This window comes from Calonectris borealis, chromosome 6 (assembly GCF_964195595.1).
Source record: "Calonectris borealis chromosome 6, bCalBor7.hap1.2, whole genome shotgun sequence".
NCBI classification, from domain to species: Eukaryota; Metazoa; Chordata; class Aves; order Procellariiformes; family Procellariidae; genus Calonectris; species Calonectris borealis.
In genome coordinates this window covers 14,406,040-14,430,237 of record NC_134317.1, presented here as the reverse complement: position 1 = coordinate 14,430,237, position 24,198 = coordinate 14,406,040, and the positions used below count along the sequence as shown (strand labels likewise).

Genomic DNA, 24,198 nt, shown 5'->3' with positions numbered 1-24,198 from the left:
TAAGAACAGTGTAGTAGATCCTTCTCTTCTATAGTCTGTCTGCAGTGTGTCTTCTGGGCATTAATACTAGGCCTGGAGGCTTTCTAAAAGTACTTGGAGAAGTCTGGCTGGGTATCTCCCTACAGAAGAAGTGTTTTTAGCTGTAATGGCACTAGTGTCTTATGACTTTCACTTCAGGTAACACTATCTTGGTGAAATAAAGAGTATATGCTGCATGGTGCTACATGCAACCTGCTAGTTGCTCAGCACTAGGTAATACGGAGAATGGGATGGTGGTTTCTTATGTTTTCCCCTGTAAAACGCCACATAACTATGATGCTTCTGTGTGCTGTCTGTCTGTGAAACAGTGAGGCAATTTAAAGTATTAATAACTGTATTGCATTGACCTGTAACTGCTTTTATCTAAATACTAAACCTTTTGTGTTAAGAGTTCAGGGGGACTGTGATGGACTAGGAGCTTCCCTGAGGGACCTCATTTCTCAGGAGAAACTTCACTTGTCAGGCTAGTGCTGCATGCCCCCACAGGGGCTATGTAATGCTTGTGAGCCTGATGCACCTGCTGTCTCTTCTGGTAAAGAGAAGTGACCCTGCTAGTTAGGGAAGGGAAGCAGCATGTTTTGTGCTTATCTAATTCATCACTGTTGACATGGGACAGATACCTGTGCGACAGGATGCTACAATAACATGGCAGAGCTGGTGGGTTGCACCCAATGAAGCAAGCAGGATGTAAGGCTACTGTTAGAATCTAAAAGGACAGGTATAACATTAAAACAGCAATTCTGCCGTGATGTTAATATCAAAGGTGCACACCATCTGTAGAAAACAATGTCATAAGTCTTTAAAGACCAGAACAGGTAAGAAACCTACTAAACATGGCCCCAGTTGCTGCACAGCTTCTGTAGACTTAAAAGGACACTTTTACTTTGATTAGTTCAGAGTGCAAAAGTGAATGAAGTAGCCCAGCTCTAAAAGGCAGAGTATTCTATAAACAGAGCTTTAAATTGTTTTACAAAGGTTCTCAAGTGTGGTAGCCTCCAGTTGAGGTTTAACCTGGCAGGCAGCTAAACACCACACAGCTGCTCGCTCACTCCCTGCCTCCCCCCCCCCCCCCCCCCAAGTGGGATGGGGGAGAGAATCGGGGAGGGGGGGAAAGTAAAATTCATGGATTGAGATAAAGACAGTTTAATAGAACAGAAAAGGAAGGGAAAATGATAATTATGTTGGAATATACAAAATGACTGATGTACAATGCAATTGCTCACTACCTGCTGACCGATGCCCAGCCAGTCCCCAAGCAGCAATTGCTACTTCCTGGAGCATGCCTCCTAGTTTATATACTGAGCATGACATCATATGGTATGGAATACCCCATTGGTCAGTTGGGTTAACTGTCCTTGCTATGTCCCCTCCCAGCTTCCCTGGCAGAGCATGGGAAGCTGAAAAGTCCTTGACTATGTAAACACTACTTAGAAACAACTAAAACATCAGTGTGTTATCAACATTATTCTTGTACTAAATCCAAAACAGAGCACTCTTCCAGCTACTAGGAAGAAAATTAACTCTATCCCAGCCGAAACCAGGTCACCTCTTAATCCTCAAAGATACCTGTTGTGCAAGTTCCTTAGTGCTTTGAAAGGATGACTGTTCTCCTTGGCAAGGTTGTGGGGACCAAACTGCTCGGGTACTTATCAGGAGGGGTGATTCTAGATATCTCTGCCTTGTTGGTGTTGTCTTTTCCTCATGTGTTTTTCAGTGTCACTGGAGCTGATGCTGCATCCAGGATAGAAATTCAAACTTCCAAATAGTGATGATCTCCTGAAGGCACAGAGGCACAGTATCATGTTAGGTCTCTCGGTGCCTTGGTAGTCATGAGTTGCATTTTCTGACATTGTAGCAGCATGAATACAAACTGAGTTGACTTGTTGACACAGATTTTTATGGTACTCGCCCTGGAAAGTTGATGCATGCTGGAGTATTGGCAGTTTTCCCAGCATTACATTGTCTCTGTTTTTTCTGATCCCCATTAGGATCTATAAGAAATCCTGTAGGGGAAGCTGCCAGTTTATCTCCTTCCTCCATGAGGAAGTCTGGGTAGAGATGACTCACCTAATGACTGTAAGGGTACAGCACTCTGTAGAGTATTTTCATGCATCATATCCTAGGGGAGTTCACCTTGTGAATAGTATGGTTCAGTAGATAAAGTGGAACAGCAGTGGAGATAACCATTAGCCTTCTGTTCTTGCAGGTATTTCCAATGCTTTGTATGCATTCAGTATACATGAATTTAGTACAAACATACTTGGATTAGTGTCATCTGTCCACTTAGAACCACTGACATAGTGACTAGCGGATTGCAGCTGTACAAATTACTGCATTACTGCACAACGAAGTAGCTGCATTTCCACTTACTGGGCTCAGTTTTGAGATAAGCTGTGTGTTTTCTTTAAGCAGGAATCAACTTGGTATCATAGCATAGTCTTAGCTTGGTAGTAAATTGGAAAGGCTTTTGTGTAACTCTGTCCTCTTATTCTAATAGTCTGTTTAATGCTGCCTTCCATGATTCTTCCCTTTGTTGGTTGAATGGTCTTTGTATTTATAAAGACTAAAGGGAAGAAAACAGGCACTGCTTTATTGGGCTGGGAAATGGAGATATCTACCTAAACACTCTGTGCCTCTGACAAAAATAGAATAATTGTAATGAAATGGGCATTTTATACAGATCTGTGTAAAGATGACCCAAGACCAAAATGAAGCATCAGAAATAAAGCTTGCATTCTAGTGTCTGTGTTTAAGCTCTAATTAAGATGACTTGCAAGTCTTTATGGACTGCATGTGACTGCAGTATTGCAGAACAGTACTGTGTTGGGATGCCTACACGCAATGATAATCTCTTGATACAGTTGTTACCTGGCTGTTAAGAGTATTAACTTTATATCATGACCTTTGCAACCTTATTTAGTCAAACATAGATAGAAGTGTTTTTTTTTTTTGGGTGCTGCAGTGCCTTAAAAGTACTATTTAAGGCCAGTCCTTTCTCTTCTTTACTTAGCTACTGATCAGAAACAAATTACTTGGCTATTTTTCTTCCACTCTAAGGGAATTCTTAAAAAAAACCCAGATATTTAAGTCCCTTATGAACAGGGGTATATATGCATTTGCCTGTATTTCTATTCAGCATAAGATGTGACTTTAAAGGATTGCTTTAAACTGCTACTCTTTTAATGCTCAAACTGACCAGACTGAGTCCTTCCTGTGACTAAATCTTTGAAGGTTGTGTTCAAATAGGCAACCTTTCTGCAGACTTGGATAGGGTTTAGTTCCAGTTTTCCTTGGGCATCAAGTTTATACTAAACAAGGTTATTACCTTAAAATTACTGCTAACATGTAAGATATTATCTATCTGTAATGGACAATCTAGAATGGTCCTCTACTGAATGATGTGAGAGGGCATATATTTAAGAATTTTTACCTAGCAAGTAAATGTCTGCTGTCAGATTTGCTTTCTAAGCTATAATGATGCATCTCTCTGAAAACTAATAAGCAAAGTTAGGCTGTGCTTGGCAGGGATGGTAGGGGGGGCAATGTTCTGAGTATATACAGGTATTTCATAGTTAAAATAGATCACTATTCTGGTGACCTAGGTCTGAAGATAGCTAGACTTGGACAACCCCACCTTTTAAGGCTATAATCCGTTGCAAAGAACAGTGTGCTAGACTTTGTAGGTTGATAGGGTAATGATCTGTTAAAGTAGCAATGCATCTGGGATTCTCCTGTTCTTGATGATCTTATTCTATATAACTGCATGTTTCAGAAAAATACTGGAAGTCTCTGTATAGTAAGTCCACTCTTCTAAAGATCACTTGATCTTAGTGAACAATTTTAACCTAAGAAGAGAGCTGAAGATGACTTTGCATGCAAATGTGTGGAAGAGTGAAAAGTAAGATATGGTATGAAGACTTAGGATCACTAGTAGGAACTCTTAATCTTAACTGTCTGGCATCCAGTGACTGCATGTCTGATGCTACTGGTAGTGTTAGAATATTGTAGTGTGACTTCTGGGTCCCAGTGTGGAATGCTTGCTTCCTTGTGCATGCATGCAGGGAAGATTCCTGATCACAAGTAAATTAAAAATACTGGTTTTATACTGCATATGGTATGCTCCAGATAAGCAAGTCTTAAGGACTCACTTGCAGTACAAGTTCATCATACAGGCATCATACAGTCTTCTGGAAGCTAACACTCCAATCAGATTAATTTGATGAAATACAATTCCTGAATTAACTGTTCCTCAACCTGTGCTTATCCTTTCCCCAGCCTTGTAGGAGTTAGGGAATAATTATAGAATAGTTTGGGTTGGGAGGGACCTCTAAAGGTCATTTAGGCCCACCACCCTGTTGCGGGCAGGGACATCTTCAACTAATCAGGTTGCTCAGAGCCCCATCCAACCTGACCTTGAATGTTTCTGGGGATGGGGCGTCTACCACCTCTCTGGGCAACCTGCTCCAGTGTTTCACCACCTTTCTTCCTTATATGTAGTCTAAATCTACCATCTTTTAGTTTAAAACCATTCCTCCTTGTCCTGTTGCAACAGCCCCTGCTAAAAAGTCTGTCCCCACCTTTCTTATAAGCCCCCTTTAAGTTCTGAAAGGCTGCAATAAGGTCTTCCTGAAGCCTTCTCTTCTCCAAACTGAACAACCCCAACTCCCTCAGCCTTTCTTCATAGGAGAGGCGTTCCATCCCCCGATCATTTTTGTGGACCTGCTCCAACAGGTCCATGTCTGTCTTGTGCTGAGGGTTCCAGAGCTGGACACAGTACTGCAGGTGGGGTCTCACCAGAGCAGAGTAGAGGGGCAGAATCACCTCCCTTGACCTGCTGGCCACGCTGCTTTTGATGCAGCCCAGGATACAGTTAACCTTCTGTGCCGTGAGCGCACGTTGCTGGCTCATGTCCAGCTTTTTATCCACCAGTACCCCCAAGTCCTTCTCAGCAGGGCTGCTCTCAATCCCTTCATCCCCCAGCCTGTATTGATACCGGGGCTTGCCCCAACCCAGGTGCAGGACCCTGCACTTGGCCTTGTTGAACCTCATGAGGTTCACACAGGCCCACTACTGGAGCTTGTCCAGGTCCCTGTGGATGGCATCCTGTCCCTCAGGTGTGTCAACCGCACCACTCAGCTTGGTGTCATCTGCCGTGTATGTCAATCGTGTATGTCTGCCTTTAGGTTCTGGTTTAACCTTAAACTGCTGCAACATTGTGAACTTACTTGTCTCGGGCTTACTTCTCGTGCCTGTTAACTAGCGGAGGATGTATAGCTGCTGCTAGAGAGTAGCTGTGACAGCTAATGTCTTTAAATGTAGATACAATTCTGGTTTTTGGGTGGGATTAGTAACTGGTTCTAATTGATTTGACACTAGTGTAATGTAAGCTTGTAACTTTCAGTGTATCAAGTAAATAATACATTCATTCTGCAGGTCTTCCTGTAACATTTAGGGATATGTCTGTTGCCACTTCTCCCAACAAGCATCCAGTCTATAAAGAGTATACCCTTCATGCATACAGAGTGAGGTAGTTGGTAGTTCCTTGCCCTAAATTCTTACTTTTCCTCCTGATGTTATAAAGTATTAAGTTTTCCAAATGCATTTCTAGTTTCCTGTCCAGTGCCCTTATCTTTGCAACTGCAGGTCTACTAATAGATCTTGCACAGAGAGAGAAAATGCCTGATTACCAAAACCAAATCTCAGGCTTGGGTTTCACTCTAGGGCTCAGCCCGGACACTGCAGCAGGGTGTTGGCTGCACCAGCACACATGTCTAAGGAGCATAGTGTGAACAGGATCAGGGAACTTCCCTGTTTCTGCAGCAATATCAGTAACCTTTTGGCTGCTGTAGTTCTACCTTCTTTGGCCTCAGTTGTACAAACTGTTTTCCTTCCCTCACATCAGCCCTGGCTCTGAGGCATGTGGCCTTGCTGATCTGACAGGCAGACCCAGTCAGCCATGCTGAGGAGGAGATGGGCTTGAACAGCCAGGGGCAAGGGGGAGGGGACTGAGGGAGAGAGGATGGTGATAGCAGCATTGGGTGATACAAATGAGGGCTGTGAAACTGCTGCCCCAACCTGCTCTGCAAGACATCTCAAGCTGAATTAATTCTCTGATCTGATTAAGCATGCCTCAGAAAAACCTTTAGCCACAACTGAGAAGGTAGAAACACCCAGCAGTACATGGGGAAGGATACAAGGATATCCCAAGGCGGAATTTCTGCCAAACACATCATAATTTCTGTTTAGCTTGAAAACCAATAACTGGAGACATGCCAAGAGGTAAGATATTAGCGCAGCAGAAGAAGATAGAGTAGCGTTTTTATTTTTAGCCTGCATATCCTAAAATTTTCAATTGCATTAAATATGCCCCTTAATCTCAAATGAACTGCTTTTTTTTGATAGTTGAATTACCAGGTGGAGCATTTACAGTCCATTGAAAACTAATGGAATTTCAGTACTTAAATATTTTCTGGAGAACCTCAGAACAGCTGAGGAGCTCTTACAGTTCATAGCTCAGTGAGATTGTTAATTAGTTTTGTGATCCAGGGAATTTCTGTGACTGCATTCTTGTGGGCATATCGCAGAACCAAACAGCTCAAAGCCTCCAATTCATGTTCTGATAAATGAGGATCGCAAAAATACTGTTGCAAAACCTTGTCCTTTCTATGCTTGCTTTTGATGACATCATATTTAAGTCTTTAATAGGTTGAATACCCAGATTTTCCTTTAAAAGTAGGTATCTGAAGGGTTTAACAAAGCTCCTCTGTCAAGCTATTGGGCTAAGGGTTTCTAGAATCCTGTTTTAAAATCCAAAGAATGGCTGCTTTCAGTGGCAGGATAGCAATGAAAAGAAATGTCCAAAGATATCAGCTGCACAGTGAGAGAACAAGAGCTGATCTCAGCAGTTTTGCGCTTAAAGCTTTATTTTGGTTTTAAATCTCAAACTGAATTGGAAGAACTAGAAGCAATTCCAATTAAAGCCTTTGGAAGGGTCTAGAATTTTTTTTATTATAGTAACAGAATATTTACTGGAAAACAGACTTAGTGAAGTTTCTCATGGTTTTTTTCTTTCTATATATTTGCATGGGCTGTAGCAAAATGGTTTCCTTTCTTGTGAAGTGACAAGTGCTCTTTCCTTTCTCTAAGTGACTGTAGAACTGTGGAGTCTTAATACAAGTGAAGTAAAAAGGGATGTAGAAGTGCAGTCTGGTTTGAAATACCTGTAGTTATTCAGTAATAGTCTCTGAATCTTGGCATTAGGTAAGCTAATCCTGTTTGTTAACAATGTTCTGAACAGTTTAACTGTCTAGGCTGAAGAGAGGGTGGAGAAACTAGCAAACTGATGCTTAAGTTGGAGTTTATGAAGCTGTTTATAAACAAATGCCTTGAAGTGCTCAGTTTCAAGGGACCAGCCAAGAATGACACAACATTGTGCAGGTTTCCCTACAGTAGGAGGTGTTAGTTTAACCTGGAGAAATTATAATCTATACAGGTAAGACGAAGGAAGGCTGAAATGGTTGGTGAGCTTAGGGTTACATTTCTTATATTGAGGGTGGCATGATTTGATTAGTCATGTGGCCAAGTACAGATCTTCAGAAGTCTAAATCAAAACAGCTTTTTAGTAACCACTATGGTTTGATTTGTAGATCTTGCTGTGCTTCATGTGGCCAAGCTGTCTGTTGGTGTAACCCTCATTTCTTGGTCTGAAGAGCATTAATAGTTGGATTTGATGATCTTAAAGGTCTTTTCCAACCTAAACGATTCTACGGTCTTTCACTACCACCACAAAGATCCTATTGTACATATGGCTTTGTGTAACCTGTTCTGAAAAAAGATCCAGAGTTACCAAGTCAATGGCTTAATCCTTATTTTTTTTTTAAGCAGATGAAGCAGGTAATTACTTCTAATTTCTGAAAGATGAATGACTGCCTGAAAAAGTTTATGCTCTGGCCTGGGCTGTCTCTAGCACTTTATTCTGAAGCAGGATGAACTGTAACCAGAAGAAACCCCCTCCAAAAAAAACCCATTTTTTTGCAGTTTATGACACCACACAAAGTTCAACATGGTGTCATTAAACCTGAGGGTAGAATGACATATTGAAATTAAATGGATTGACTGACTGCCATTGATTGGATCACTTCCCTTCCTGTCAGAGGAGGGTAGGACTTGTTTGGGTACAGTTTGCTTCCCAGCAAGTAAAGAACAATATGGGAGAGGAGGGAATATTTATCACAGAATTAGGTGACTTGTCTGGACACTTATTCAGAGCGGGCTCTTCAGCAGATGTATTAAGACTTTTGGCCTTAAGTTTACATTCCCTTAAATGGAAGGGAATTGAATAATGTTTTAAAAGCAACTGCAGTCATCACAGGTTTTTCTAGACACTGCTACTTTTTTTGAGGTGGTTGAATTTCCCAAGACTTGGTTTTCTGTAAGGAACAGATGAGTTAATCTCAGTGTCTTGACTGCCTCAAGGATTCTTAATGTACAGAATGGGATGAAAATTCATCCTTGCCTACTCACAGATGACTGAGAAGAGAGCTTCTATTTGTGTTAATTGATTTTTATTTTTTTAATCTCAAGGAACTGTTAGATGTGAGCTTTGAAACCATAGTGTGTAAACTGTTTCTTGGGCTGCAGAAGTGGAAATGCAAGTAAACAGTTAGCTCTAATTACTTCTCTTGTTGTTTTATTAGAGTATTCCTATTAAAATCTCACTATGCCCCTTTCTGAACCAGTGATTTGCTATTAGCCTGTTTGTTGTTGTGGTTTAACCCCAGCCAGCAAATAAACCCCACGCAGCTGCTTGCTCACCCTCCCCCCTCCCCCCCCCCCCCCGGTGGGATGGGGGAGAGAATCGGGAGGGCACAAGTAGGAAAACTCCTGAGTTGAGATAAAAACAGTTTAATAATTGAAATAAAATGAAGTAGAACAGTAATACTAACAATGAGAACAACAACAATAACAGAATATACAAAGCAGGCGATGCACAATGCAACTGCTCACTGATTGTGTGTCACGAACAGGGGGCGAGCCCCCCCCCGCCCCCACCTGTTTTTTATACTGAGCATGATGTCACATGGTATAGAATACCCCATTGGCCAGCTGGGTCCACCACCCTGGCTGTGCTCCCGCCTGCCCCAGCTTGCCCTGCATGTGGCAGGGCGTGGGAGTCTTCCCGGTGCAAGCACCACCCAGCAACACCCAAAGCATCAATGGGCCATCAACGCTCCTCTCATACCAAACCCAAAACACAGCACACCCCCCAGCTACTGGGAAGAAAGTTAACTCTGTCCCCGTCGGAACCAGGGCATTTGTAAACACTGGTACTTCTGCACTGATACTGCCTGTGTCAATCCTGTGCCACGCTGCTTCAGCCTTGCCTTGTTCTGTATTGCCTGGCTATTCTGGACTGGAGCGGGCCGTGCTCCCTCTGTTGCCACCAAAGAAGAGATGCCATGCGTGATGCTTCTGAGATTTCACTGAGGGCATACAATGTAGGGGTTGTGTTGTGAGCGGATTCCAGCATTCAGAGGGTTCATGTAGCGTTGATATTCTAAAAGATTCAAGTGGTGCTTGTAACAGCTCTGCAGGGAAAGTCAAGTACCTTGGCCATTAAGAGCTGGGCTAGCTGTAGATGCAATCAAACTGTAAATTTGTATGCTATTAGATGGGTTTTATTTAGTATTATACTTTGGTTACAAGGCAGGTAATACTGGGTATGAAGGCTGACCTTGCAGTTTCTGCTGACCAGTGTTGAGGTGGGATGGAGGAGGAAGGATTTAAATATTCTCTCCACTTACCTCTATGATGAGCTTGTACTGAACAAAGGTGGTCAGTATTTTACCTAGAAGGCAGCTATTCCTTTAATATGACCAGGTAAAGATGTGGTATCTGTATTGACAGGAGGGAGAAGGTTGCTATCTTCTCTTTTGGCTGTTAGTAAATAATCTTTTTATTGCAGTTGCATAGCACAGTGGACTTAGGGCAGCTTAATAGGCAGCAGCACTAAGTTTGTGTTACCAGAAAAATGTTTAACTTGAAAGCTTTGTGTTATCTAACACAGCGGTTACAACAACCTTAGGATGCTTGTTAAAAGAATACTCAAAAGTTAAAATCAGTCACAATAACACTGAAAAGTTGCTGAGGGTCACTTGGCTTCTCCAGAAAGCAGCTTATCTACTACTGTCAAAGCCATACTACTCTTGAATTAGGACAAAATAAACTTCTCTACAACTTATTAAGAGCAAGCTGTGTTATTATTGGAACATTTAAAGTCCCCAAACTATCTCATCGTGTAGTCAATCTGTAGCTCTTATGCCTTGGGTATCTATGTCCCAGCAAGCTGAATTCTGTAGAACATGTGGACCATAAGCAAAGAAAGCCTTTCAGCAACAACTTCTGGAGTTCAGATGCTACTTGCTGTGTTTTCTCCCAGTTTTTCCACGCTCTCCTTGCAGGGAGCTCTGTTCTCTTCCACTCTTGCCTCTCTGGTGACTAAGAAGAGGATTGCAAGCTTTTTAGTTCTGGTTTGGAATCTCTGGGGTAATGGCTGAATTCACTGTCCCCAACATAAATGTTTTTGTGGTGTAGAGGGAGAATCTCTGAAAAGTAGGAGTTATCACATCCCATTTCTGTACTAAGTGTTCTGGATGAGGGAGCTGATGTATAATATAGAAGATTACGAGGGGAAAATACCTGTCTTCACTTACCAGTGTTTATCCCAGAATGAATGCTTAAAGATAATTAATTTGCATTAGTGTACCAAATGTGTGTAGCAAACAGGTGTGAGTAAAATACTCTACATGGAAAAATACTACTGCTCGATGTTTGAAAGTGCTGTCCTGAGGGCACTTCTTGATTGTTGGCATGTTTGTTCTTGTATGCAGTAGTCAATGAGAACTTAGTTTGACTTTCTGCTTTTCAGAACATCCAGTCATGACAAAGGGGAAAAATCTTCACAATCACTGTAGTCCAGGGCAGGTTGCCCAGACTGGTCATGCAATTATCAACCTCAAAATGCAGGGCACATAAACCGGATTGCTTGGAGCAAACTGCTTTGAGAGAGGTTTGAACCGGACAACATCCAAAGATCCTTTCTAGGCTAAATAATCCTATGGTGTGTTTGTAGTTTGACAATCCCTTAGTCCGTAGTTAATTTTGTTTAGGGCAGCTAGTTATTCTGAAGGTTTTCCCAATATAGTGCTCTGTAACTTCTACTGTAGACCTTATATTTCCATCCAGTAGAACTTGATGCTGTGGTGTGGCAGTTCCAGTATCTTTCTGGAGTAATCATGTCCAGGCAAATTTGAGACTCCTGGTAGGCCTGTTGCTTCTGGAATAATGGGCGCTGCTGTACATCAAGGCTGTTATAGCCACTTTCCATAGCAGTGTTTCCTGAATGGTCTGCTGTTCTCCTTACAGCACTCTGCCAGGATATGAACAGCTGGGGCCCTTAGTTGTCCTGCCGTGAGGACACAAGTGTCGCTATCCTTGCATCTCCCTTCAGCCATCATGTGTCTGGAGTACACATCTGTTTTTTTTCTGTGTGGGAATCCTGACTGGTGACACATCTCTTTGTATCGGTTACTTCTGCTTTTGTCCCCAATATGCTGCTCTGAGAGCTGTGTTAATCAGTGTTGCAGCTGATGCTTGTGTTTCTGTCTCAACTACTGTGTCCAGCTACTCTTAAAAGAGCAGTATTATTTTTAAGAGGTCTCCAGCAATTAATTACTCAGTTTGCATGACACAAACAAAGGCTTGTTAATTAGTACTTGTTTATTGAAGCTCACTCTTTTATGGCTTTGCAACATCAGGAGAAGAATAGGAACTGAGAATTTCTTGCAGTAAAGCAGGATTTTGGGTTGGTTTTTTTTTTTCCAAAAGCAAATTAGATTTGCAGCATCAAAAGGCAGGAAGAGTATAAAATAAATGCTAATGCCGTGTCATAGACTTTCTGCTGGAAGGTTTTGCAACTTGTTCCTGCCGGAATTTACTGTGTAGCTCTGCTTTTTTCTTGGCCTATGTAGAGAGGAGATTAAAAGTCATCTTTCTAAGCAGATCTAAGGTATAGCTGTGCTTCCAGATTGAAACTCAGCTGCATCAACATTAAAGACATATTTTAGAAAAGTGTAAAGTCTTATAACAAGAACAATAAAACCCACTTAATTTCATGTTGTTTGAGAAAGTGGGTTTTTTCTTTGGAAACTGCTTTAGATAGCAGTCATGTAGGATGGATTTACAAAGAAGAACAGCTTGTTCAGCTAGTAGCTTCTTTGAGAAGCCTTTGGCACTGTTATTAATGGTACTGTTGTCACAAATAGAACGTATTTGTTCTAATACCTCATTCCTACTCATACTTTAGACATCAGTGACACGGTTTGCTTGCCAGTGCATTGAAATAGCCCATTCTTTAGGCTTGCTGGGCAGGGTTTTAATGTGGTCTTTCAGTGCTAGTGAGATGCTTTACTTACATGATACCATGATGTCACCAATGTCATGGATGGTGACTGTGTTTCTTCTGTCTGCAGATCTGATTGGTTGCCTGGCACTTCGTCTGTGGCAAGCAGGACAATGGCTGCCAGCAAGAGCAAGAACCAGAGTTCCTTGGCCCTCCATAAAGTAATTATGGTTGGCAGTGGAGGTGTGGGCAAATCTGCACTCACTCTTCAATTTATGTATGATGAGGTAAGTAGTTTTTTGGTTCAGCTTCTCTAAAGCACCAAAGGGTACAGCTTACTAAATTTTTTTAGTGGGACAGGGGAACTAAATGTAAGTAGCAAAAGACCTGATGACCTGACTGGCAGGAGAAGAATGTAGGAATCTGGAAAGATGTGCCTTCTGGGAACGTCTTTGGCTAAGGGTGACAAAATTAAAGCTTATTAGTGAAAGAACAGTCTTCAGAAGACATGCAGAATGTGAATGTGCTTGTCTGAGTGTACAGAGGCTGTTACCAGTTGGCATTGAACTTCAATTTTGTTGCAGTTTCTTTTTAGGCCAGTTAAGGTTGAAGTCAGAAGTAAGCATTCTAGCTCATTCTGAGCTGGATGGTGAAGTAGGCATGTTCATAGCATGAATTCTTCCATACTGGTATACAGGAAGCTAGATCAGACAATCCAGACCAGTATGTGAAGGAATACATGATACTGTAGTTCAGAAGTTAGTATTTATCTATAGGCTGTCCATACATGCTACAGTGATGTGAATATCTGAACAGGTGGCATAGGCGTTAGTGCAGGCCCGTCAGCTTAATCAGATTCATGGCACAGCCTTTTGTTGTACTTTGAGGCTGAGAGAAAGGAGGTGGAAAAGTAAGGATCTTACGTAGGACGTGTGCTGTCAGCACAGAACTGCAAGTTGAACTGGCAGTGGCTTTGTGGGTCTGATCAATATTGAATGAACTAAAGCATGTGCCTGTGTAATTATGGAGCAGGTTTTCATGTTTAACAGCTGGATGCTGTCATCTACACCTGTTGAAGCTTCAGATAGCTGTACCTGAAGTTCACTCAAATGCTTTTTCTGATGTGGGAGGTCTAGATAATGCCACCAGGTTGCTGGTAGTTTATACTGTCTTTGTCCCTTAAATTGTGCTGAAATTGCTGAAGAATGTTTCATGTAGCAAGACTGTTTCTCTTGACTAGGCAGATTGGCTCTTTGATGTATTAAGTGCTTATAATTTGCTTTTTATAGCAAAACTAAAGAGTGGTGGAACTTAGTAGCTGACTGAATTATGACAAGGTTTTCGGGAATTTAAATGTCACTAAGTGAAAGAGAATGGATATGTACAAATACTGAGACAATTTGACAGTAATTCTAAACACTAATCCCTGCCTTATCTTCAGTTTGTAGAAGACTATGAACCTACCAAGGCTGACAGCTACAGAAAGAAAGTAGTTCTGGATGGTGAAGAAGTTCAGATAGACATTCTGGACACAGCAGGACAGGAGGATTATGCTGCTATCAGAGATAACTATTTCCGCAGTGGGGAAGGGTTTCTTCTAGTCTTCTCAATAACAGAGCATGAATCCTTTACAGCAACAGCAGAGTTTCGGTAAGTAGTTTCTCTCCCAGGCAGGGGGAAATACCTGGTTCCTATGTTGCTCTGACAACTTTTTGTAGGATAAAGGGCTATAGCTTTTTTGTCCATTACCATTTGGTCAATAAAATGGCAACCCAACCATTTTGCTCTCATAACGGGTAAGTTAAACCACGGTATCCAGCCTCTGGCTCTAGTTGTCTTCATGCCTTCAACTTATGAGTACATTACGCCAGCAGCAACTTCAGGCAAGTAAGATTCTTGGACTCCTAAAACATGCGTATTCAAGCCAATTTTCAATCTTTGTGGATGTGAAGTTTAATTATCTTAGAGCAGTTCTTCTGGAATTAAGTCTGCCTTTTGGCCAGGTTTCAGACACTGTATTGCTTACTGCTAGAAGCAGGTGCTCTAAGGAAGGGAAGGATTAGCCTCCACTCTCAGGTATGGATTGGTGCCAAACAAGGGTTGGCAGCCAAGCAGTACTATTGTAGGCAAATGTATTCCTAGAAAGACGCACAGTAGTAGTAAGTGCTTCCATTTTTGTTCTTGAGATTAGCAGTTCTAATGTAAAAATCAGCATCAGACTGAGCACAGAAACTGCTTGTGTAGTGTAAAAAAAAAAAAAAAAAAAAAAACAAACCAAAAAACAAAACAAACCACCAAGGGGTTTAACCCATTGCTCTGGTCTCAGAACTCATGTAGCCAGGTTCTTCAGGGCAAGTGCTCTAACTCGTATTTGATAATAGCTGTTGTCTCAGTGTAGAAGGTAATCCAGAGATTCCCTAGGACAGCTGTACAACTTGAAGTAAAACTTGCTAAAACCTAGGGAAACTGTTAGAAGTTCCTTATGTTTGCCAGAATAAAAGCTTTTTATCAGTCTGGCTTATGTTCACTTTGCTTCATTGGTACGAGGTTAACAGATACTAATTGGTAATGCAAGTGCTAGTACTAAGATAGACACCTATTTCTAGTGTTTTCTTAAAGCTGTGGCAAACTCCCCTTGTACTCTAGGACTTTGGTCGAGGTTCTTAATGTATTATACTGTTCCAAGAGTAGTAGGAGACTGCACAATCTTCTAAGAGGTGTAAAAAATATTGTTCCTTTGTCACATGATACTTGTCTGACTTTGCTAGACTTCAGAAGGTTGACAGTCATGGGGCACATGGGCGGAGCTGTTCTGCTCAGTTCGCTCTAACTGGAGCACTTAGAGGAGCTAAACAGCTGAACTGTTGTAGGACTGCAAAACTGAGTACTCAGGCTGTTCCTAGTATAAGATGGAGGAAAAAGTCAGATACCATTCAAAAAACAGGAGGAAAATGAGGCACTTGGAAGTACCCAGCCTGGGTTTTGGCTTGTGTGCTTAAGTGAAATATAAGGTTAAACCCAAGACTTAAGGCTTTGGATGAAAAGGAGTAGGAGTGTTTATCTTGGCAGTTTGGGTTTTTCTGTCAGACTTCTGTAACTAGCTTAACTGTGTGTTGGTTCAAGATTCCAGCACAACAAGACAATGAAAAAGCAATGCTACCCTTAAAGATGAGCAAGAAGGACCTAAAAGGTTTGAGATGGAGAATCTCCTACTTTTCAATAAGTCAGAAGTGAACAAATAGTGAAATTAATTAAATGTAGTATTTAGTTAGGCTGACATGTAAGAACCAGCTCCTTGGAAAACTCTTCCCCAGGAGGGAGGGGGGAATGGGTAGTATGAGTCACCAGCATCACGGGATAAACTACAGATTGCTATTATTGATCCTGTAACTTCCAGAATTCTTAAACTATGAAAAATTTGAATACTGAATGAACTATGGGCTTATCTTTAAACCCTAGCTCTCCTGCTGATGCTATGCATTCAGTGTTTGCTTTAAGTGCCTCTGTAATCTGAAAATGTGTGAAGGTACAGTTGAATGCAACAGCAGAATGTCTGCTTCAGTGTTAACACTATTTTAGATTTTCATGTACTCTACATACATTCAGTTATTTTGTGGATGGAAGTGCAAGCATCTGAAGTAACATGGTAACTCAGTGGGTTGAGAGGTTGTAGCACCATGGTCATGCGTAGTTTGGCTCTTGTTCATAACAAAATGAAGCAATCTAAAAATAATTGTAGACTGGTACAGTTCTTCCAGAGTCCTAGATGGACAGCAGCATGTGTCAGTCTGCTTTCAATCCATGTTTTACTCCAATAATAGCACAGACTTTGGAACTGACCTGCAGCATCCATCGCTCTGTCTCCTTTCCCAGATACTGATAGGTCCTTTTAGAATGACAAAGGATAGCTAAGTTAATGCTGATGGTCCAAATGTTCTCTGGAGTCTTTGAAGGAGGAAGGTGGCTAGCATTTTAGTTCAGCAGTATTTAGTAACTCTCTTCTTTGTGTAGAATTTAGTAGCCATTAATAATGATCTCTGCCACCTACTTATGCTGTTCCCAACCTACTGCCTTGCCAAAGCCTTGATGTTGCCCAGACCTATATTGAGGTGGGATGTAGATTGGAAATTGAAGGTGGTGACTGAATGTCAAGGTGAAACATGGCAAATGTGGCACTTTTACTTTTTTCCTTATTCAGATGTGAACTCCTTGTTGTGAGTTGCTCTTCTGCCATACAGTTCTTCTTTATTAGAGCCTGGATAGTAAACTTACTAACTAAATGGTAAAACTGCCTTCCTGGAAGAGTGAGGTTTTTATTAGTGTAAAGCCCATAGCATTAGTATGTTAAACTTGGAATAATTTTAAAGTATGTGTTCAACTGTTGGGAAATGTACTGTTAAGTACTGTTGTAAACACTAGTAATGTGCAGACCACTTGATCCACTCCTGATAAGGGTGGGTTTTTTTTGCTATTACTAACACAGATATTTTTATTTTGAATACCTGATGCATTAGGGAACAGATCCTGCGTGTGAAGGCTGAAGAGGATAAAATCCCTTTACTGGTAGTGGGAAACAAATCTGACTTGGAAGAGCGCAGACAAGTGCCTGTAGAAGAGGCTAGAAGTAAGGCAGAGGAGTGGGGCGTGCAGTACGTAGAAACCTCTGCCAAAACTAGAGCAAATGTAGATAAGGTAAGACAAATGACATCTGCTCAATTAGATTGTTACTACTTGTTTGGTAGCTGAGTGACTAATTCTTGACTCTTAATGGGACAAACCCACAGTTGGGCTTCTGAAAGCCTAGGTTATCAAAAATAAATGAACTTACTGGAATCTGTACGCTTACGCAAATACCTAGCTTAGAGGAGTCAGAGACTCGGTACAAGTTAATGCTATTGTCTTGTTTTAACTGTTTGTACATGAATAGTTTTCCATAGTACATTGGGTGAACGGATTTAAGGATTCCCTGAAGTATGTTATTTTGCTTATAGGCTGTGTGCTGCTGTTATAACAGCAATAAATAGCAAGCTATAGACACTTATAAATTGATCCTCCTTCCCTACAAAGCTACATATGGTGTGGCTGATGTTAAAGATTTCATTTTTGTTTTCTGCCAAGACTACTTTGACTTCTGAGAAGAACTCTTCTTGCTGCGTCCCTGTCCCATTTCGACTTGTCCATGCTGGTCTAGGACAGTCATTCTCAGCATGTTTCTGCTGCTGGCTTCTTGCATCAACAGTGGTGGTGGTATTATTCTGGAAGGGTGGGTTATTCTGGAAGAGAGATGAGTTATGACTATGGAGTGTTTGCCCAGTAGGGAAAAATCAGTTTCAAGCCCTCCCTTCATTCTGCGTGTAGTGGGGGTTTCTTGAAGAAGAGGGTGCCTTTTTACTTCACCAATCCACAGAAGGTGGTCTGAAATTACTGTTGGGCCCTCTAAGGACTCCAAAGGTGTGGCTTGGTAATTTGCATTTGTTTAAAGATTACAAATTGTAAGCAGTTCTTTCTTTAGAAGAAGAACACTTGTAGCTAGTTGTACTCCAAGTTCTTGTAAACACCTTTCTGTTCTTCTAGACTGTATTAGTTTACTAATGAAAATGCTGTTGGTGCGTAAGTTACCTAGTAGGAACTTTATTTTTCTCATTATTGGTTAAAACAGTGTAATGAAACTCGAGACCTTTTGGTTATAAAGGACATAATTTACATCATTTAAATTTGGTAAAGAAACATTCTGACTTGTGGACTGTTACTAGAAAGTCAGACTGTCAGATGTATAAACTGGGAGATGTAGTAAAACATGAATACCTTGCTTTTGCCTATGAGCTGTCTCATGTGACTAGCAAATGCCTAGTCTGTTTTGTACTTAGACTAGCTTTTTGATCAGTTGGGATTAATAGCAATGTAGCTGTGTCTGGAGCGTACTAACATGGTGTTCTAGGTCTTCTCTAGCTAGCTCATGTGACATACTGGTTATCCTCTATATAAGCACTGTTCTGTGTATGTTAAGACAAGTTATCAGCCATTGTGGTGGTTGTGTGTTGACACTGTAGCAGAATAAAAAAAACTAACCTTAAGGGGTTTTTGAATGATAAACTATTCTATTTCTGATCAGCAGTGTGGTCCTGTTTCCAAGTATCAAAGACCTGTGGAGTTTCCCATTTAAAAAAAAAAAAGCCTAACTCTACAGAGTGACACTAAGCTCTTGTTCTGTAATCCTAAAAAATCATTTTTCCGGATAGTTCTCAACAGTAAAAACAGCTGTTGCATCTTAAGTGGTATATACCTAGACATCAGATGTACAGGGCAGGGGTGAAATCAGCTAGTATTTTGGAGAAAACATCAGAGTAATGACTTACTCTGAATCTTTCTTATAACATAGTCTGAGAATTTTCTGCACCTGACACTGTCACTTGAATGCTGCAGCTTTTTAATTATAAAATAGGCAGAATACTATCCAGCAGAGAGTGTTCCTGTAACTACATGGAAAGGACTGGACTAAATGCTTTTTATAGTTAACAAGAGTGATTTGCCTGGAAATGTTTGCTAGGCACAGACAAATGTTCTCATGAACTCTGAATGCTACTTTTGTGCAAGATTGATATTCAATAAAAAGCTCTTAAAACAGGGCTGTTGAATGATTTGGTAGCCAGGTAAGATTGTCCTATTTCTTGCCACTGCTTGACATGCTACATAATTCTGATGTTGAGTTTGTCATTGGGATCTATGTCTAGACTCACTTCTGCTGTATTAGGTACAGTGTGGTGCTACATCTTTATTTGCTGCTGAATACAGTTTTTATCTGCTTTCTGGTGGCAGATCTTGTTTAATCTTTCTTTATTTTTCCCTCCTAGGTATTCTTTGATTTAATGAGAGAAATCAGAGCAAAGAAAATGTCGGAAAACAAAGATAAGAATGGCAAGAAAAGTGGCAAGAACAAGAAAAGCTTTAAAGAAAGATGTTGCTTACTGTGATGCTTGGGAACTGTAAATATCTATCTACAGGTGGCATGGATAAGATACCACTAAGGATATAGGGCTGGATTCATGAAAGGAAGTCTGTATTGACTCCCTTATCTTTTGCTTTGCATATCACACCTTCAAAATGTGAAAACAGAACTTTGAAACCATTTCTGGTATCCAACAAAACCTATGCCTACTTAAACTGAAATGGGCTCCGTCTTCCCAGTGTCTTTCAAAACTAGAAGCAGTTTCAGAACTACAATCCTTCTGCTTGGTTATACAAAGTATTTTCATATTAACTTCCTAGTTTACTCTAATGTCTCTCTGAATATGTTTCTCTTGAACCTCTACTGGCCTTAACAAGCATAGCTGTTCAGGTTCAAACATCTTTTCTACTGTTGCTGCCTTCCTTGATGTTGCAGACTGCAGAAAAGCTAGATGACATCTGGTAAAGGGTTTGAGTCTCCATCTTCTGTTAGTTGTCACTGATATTTCTTACACTGAAATCTGCTGGCTTCCTCCCCACACTCCATGTCAGAAATAACAACTGACACTTGAGAGTCAACTCAAAACAAACTTTCTTCCATTTTCTGTTTAGTCAATACAGCATTCATGAATCAAGCCTATGGACTCAATTCAGACTTATTTAGGCAATGCAAAAATTGATATTTAAATACTGGCTAGATGCATTCCCCACTGGTCTGTCTTCTCATCCTTAAATTGGTGGTATGGGGTGAGAAAATGACTGTAAGCCTTTCTTCAAAAGGAGTAATATTATCATCATCTCCTTGAAATGCTGCCCTGGGTTACTTCCATGTATTGTGGCTAGACTCAATTACACTCGCTCTACATCATCATCCTTCTCACCCTGGTACTGGAATAGTGAAAATCGAAGTGTTGATTTCATCGGTTTTGTTTATATTGGAACACTTGTGATCATGTTGGAAAAGTGGGAACATCTGCATCTGTCTCTTGTCTTGCTGAAGATGAAAACTTTGAGTAAGGATGGGTCACATCACACAATCATGACTTTGAATAGGTGAGGCATACATGCTACCTCTCAATGATTAGCTGGCTAGTGAGTTGTATGGTGTCAAAAAGCAAATGAAGTTAAGCAGTTGCCATGTCTGTTACTCACTGTTAATTTTATGTACTGTTTCTGATGCACAGCAACCTAGCACATGGAGCTGCATGTTGAGTTTTGCTGTCAGTTATGCCATGGTGGTCACATATTGATCAACAAAAACCAGCCTAGAAATGGAAGAAAAGTCGGTACTTTGCAGCTGACTGAACTGAGCTTTCTGATGCAGTTTAAATTTAGTGCAGTTGCCAAAAAATACTTCTGTCACTGTTGTGGAAAGTAACTGTCTCTTCTGATTGTGGAGTCTCTTAATGAATTATGGCTATCTCTGTTTTGAAGGAGTAGAGAGACTTAAAGTAGAGACTGTATCTTGCTTGTTAACCAGATGCGTAAAACACACTTACTTGGTGAAAGGAATATGCTATGTGACTGTTCAGTGAAGCACACTGCAGCACTAAATTAACAAACACTGTTTCTTTTTGAGGTGAAGGAGTAGCGAATAATGTTCAGTACTCAGTATTGTAATTTGAGGTTGAAAAACATTTTTTAACATGTACTAGATTGCTCTTGTGCATTCCACTTCTGAACTTTGAAAAAAGTAAGATGTGTTAGATGTTAGAACCTCTGTTGGTCTGAGGTTTCACAGGGACTTATCGCAAACTCATTGTCTTCCGTAACTAGTTCAACTTGTCAGGCAACTCATTGGATTGGGGAAACTGTACTAAATAAAAGGTGCTGTAATCTTCATTCTTGTCAAGATAAATTCCTTCTTTTGTTAATGTTGTTATGTATGCGGACAAAGAATGGTTAACCAATTCTGGAAATATTCATCTTTGAACAGTGTAATTAATTGGTGTTACAAAGGCAACTTGACAATACAGTTTTGAAGGAGAGGCTGGGAGGGGACACTTGGAGCTGTAACACTTTGCTAACAGTTTCCTCTTGAGCTTCCATGGATGAAGTCCATTTTTGAGCGCACATTATGCATACAGCAAATGATTGTGTGCTTCTGGAGGAAGGCAACTCACTTAGGTTTGGTTTTAGTTGAGACCTAAAGGTTAAGTCCTTAATTAACCTAAAGGATAAATAACAGTTGAGTTCACATTACAAGCTTATCTAGGTCAAGCCTCTCTGAGGCGGATTGTGAAATGTGTCTAACAAAACTGAATAAGCTTTCCTTGCTATATGAATAATGAACTCAGCAAAGCTCACAATGAGCAGCTCAGCTGTATTGGCTCAAGAGACTTGCATGCTTTGACCTTTGATCTCTTTAGTGTTAAAGTACCTGACAGTATTTGATAGGACAGATGAATTTCTACTCAGAACAGTGAGTCTGCTGCTGGTGTTCTTACAGTCCATGTGCTGTTCTCACTCAGGTTATATATATTTTTTTTCCAACTGATAAAGCTCCACCTTTATCAGTGAGGTGGACTTACTTGGAAGAAGGTGCTTGCTGTTTCATGGCTTGATACTGCATCTCTTCAGTGTTCTGTGCTTGTTACCTTTTCCAGAAAAACTAGGTGTGGAGACTAAATACAGCGGCTTTTCAGTACTCCTCTTCTGTACTTGTGGCAAACTTCAGTTTAACTTTCCAGTTACAGCTGAAAACATGATAGCCAAGGTAACTGCCTTGTTTACTTCATAACAGTGGGCAACAAGCATTCTGACTTATACCAGGAAGGCAATAAAACTGCTCCCCAGACTGGAATCCAGTTACCTCTGCCTCATGGTGGAAGTGCCTGAACGCATGCCCTTCTAACTAGGGGCAATACAATTTGAGGGTCCTTGAATGACTTCCAGGTGTGCTTCACTGGACATCAATGGACATCAACATCAGGTGGGTTGACTAGAGTGAACAAAAAATGGCACAGAGAAATGCTTCCTTTGGACTTGAGGGTTTCCTATGAGCAGAGTAAAGGGAGCTTTGGCTTCTATCTAAATGAGTACTTGCAGATCAGGCACATCAAACAAGGAGGACTTTGGCAAGAGGGGGGGGTGTCTGGCTGCCTGCTAGCTATGCTGTGTAGCTGAAGGCTGAAGTGAAGCTGATACATTCTAGCAGCCTTTGCATGTTAGGTAATTAAAGACCAAGACTTCTCTTCATCAATATAATGTGCTCTTAAATCTTCCTGGAGCATGGCTGAAGGAAAGTAACTGGATATTTGAAGCTGGAGGTCATGCAAGACTTGACTATGCACTTGCACTTAAGCATTCAAATATTATTCATGCATAATGGCTTAACATAGTTAGGGAGCTGTTTCCTGCAGTATGCAATCTTCCATATGTGGCTTAGCTGTGGGTGTTCAAGTGCTCCAGTCTTCCTTCTGGTTTGAGAAAACATGTATGAGACAAGCCCCCATTATAACGGGGGCTAAGTCTTTATGTGAAAATCCACTTCAAAAAGCGGGTTAAACTCCAGGAGTGCAAAGGCAGACTTGACTCCTCATTTTTTAGAGGAGCATTTCTCCAGGTGAGAGTACAGATGCAGCATGAAGCACATCTTCAATGACTTGTGCTGTATGTGTTCTATACAGACTAATAATGCCTTTACTGCAATTTTTAGGTGAATACTTGGCTCGATGAAGAGAAAGATGTATGCGTATATTTACTGAGCATTAAACTTCAGTAAGATGTTAGTAGCCATCTGAAGTTCCTAGTTGAATCCTATCTGGCAAATATAATGCTTAAGAATATTTTAGGTCTAAAGCACAAATCTACAATCTGGAATGTAGTAAGAGGTGGGGGGGAAATGCATCTAACTAAATGCTCACCAAGATCTTTTTTTTTTTTTTAAAGCGTTAACCCAGTACTTGGGGCTGACAGGTCTATCAAATCTTGCTCAAAAAGAGGATACTGTTTATTAATTCAACTCAGAGCTTATGTAGAAAGAAGCTTTCTTTAATTGCTATAAGCATATGTTGCAATGTTCACCTCTTGTTGACTTTATAGTTGAGAGAAGGAGGGAAGAGGAACAAAAAAGCTATGATTTTCACTGTATTCTCCACACTTCATGGGAATGGCAGGTGTTCCTCCTGGGAGGGGAGGGTGTTATCTCTAACACCAAGTAAGAGGTTTAGCATAGAGGAAGTGATTGTGATTGCAAGATTTAATAAAACTGCCTCTAAACTATGTATGCTATACTATACAATGTAAATTCTTATTTTTTTTTCTTACATAGCTTCAGAGCTTTGTCTCTAACTTGCACAAACATTTTTAATGTCTGTAAAACTGGTCACTTTTCATTATCATGCTAATACAACTGATTTGTATTACTATTGATAATAAAAAGAAAAACAGGCATAATATTTGTTTGTTATTGATTTTTACAGCATTCTAAAAGCATGCCTAATCCCCAAATTCTTGAACCAGGCAACTGCTGACTTTCGATGTCTGGAACTGACCTTTGTATCAAATCTGTAATATGATTATGTTACAGACTGTGGGAAGGGAAGGGAGGAGGAGGTTACTGAGGACCCCATCATCAGTTTTCCTGAAATGGTCTGCATTTGTTTCAGGACTGTAGTTTGATTAATTCATAGTTAATTTTCTACAACCTAATTGGATCAGACAGCTTGTATCAACTGTGTAAATGATGGAGCTGCTTTCCTCTTTCCTCAGTCAGTCTTGTGGCTCAAATAACAGAATAATCAACATTGTGTTGAAATATTGATCCTTAGTCTGCCGAGTGTACCAGAGCCCACTCTCTGTGTTGGTTTGCG

The 24,198-nt window shown here is 40.7% G+C and overlaps 1 protein-coding gene across 5 annotated transcripts in view; it reads left to right on the top strand.

Moving 5' to 3' along the window:
• RALB (RAS like proto-oncogene B) overlaps positions 1-23,782 on the top strand; it is a 56,493-nt gene extending 32,711 nt beyond the window's left edge. For all 5 annotated transcript variants that reach the window (XM_075152896.1, XM_075152897.1, XM_075152894.1 and 2 more), the window contains exons 2-5: positions 12,570-12,726; positions 13,881-14,089; positions 16,954-17,131; positions 19,291-23,782. In XM_075152896.1, coding sequence (XP_075008997.1) covers positions 12,613-12,726; positions 13,881-14,089; positions 16,954-17,131; positions 19,291-19,410 — 621 coding nt within the window. In that variant the 5' untranslated portion in view covers positions 12,570-12,612 and the 3' untranslated portion in view covers positions 19,411-23,782. The remainder of the gene's footprint in view (positions 1-12,569; positions 12,727-13,880; positions 14,090-16,953; positions 17,132-19,290) is intronic.
• The last annotated feature ends 416 nt before the right edge of the window (positions 23,783-24,198 follow it).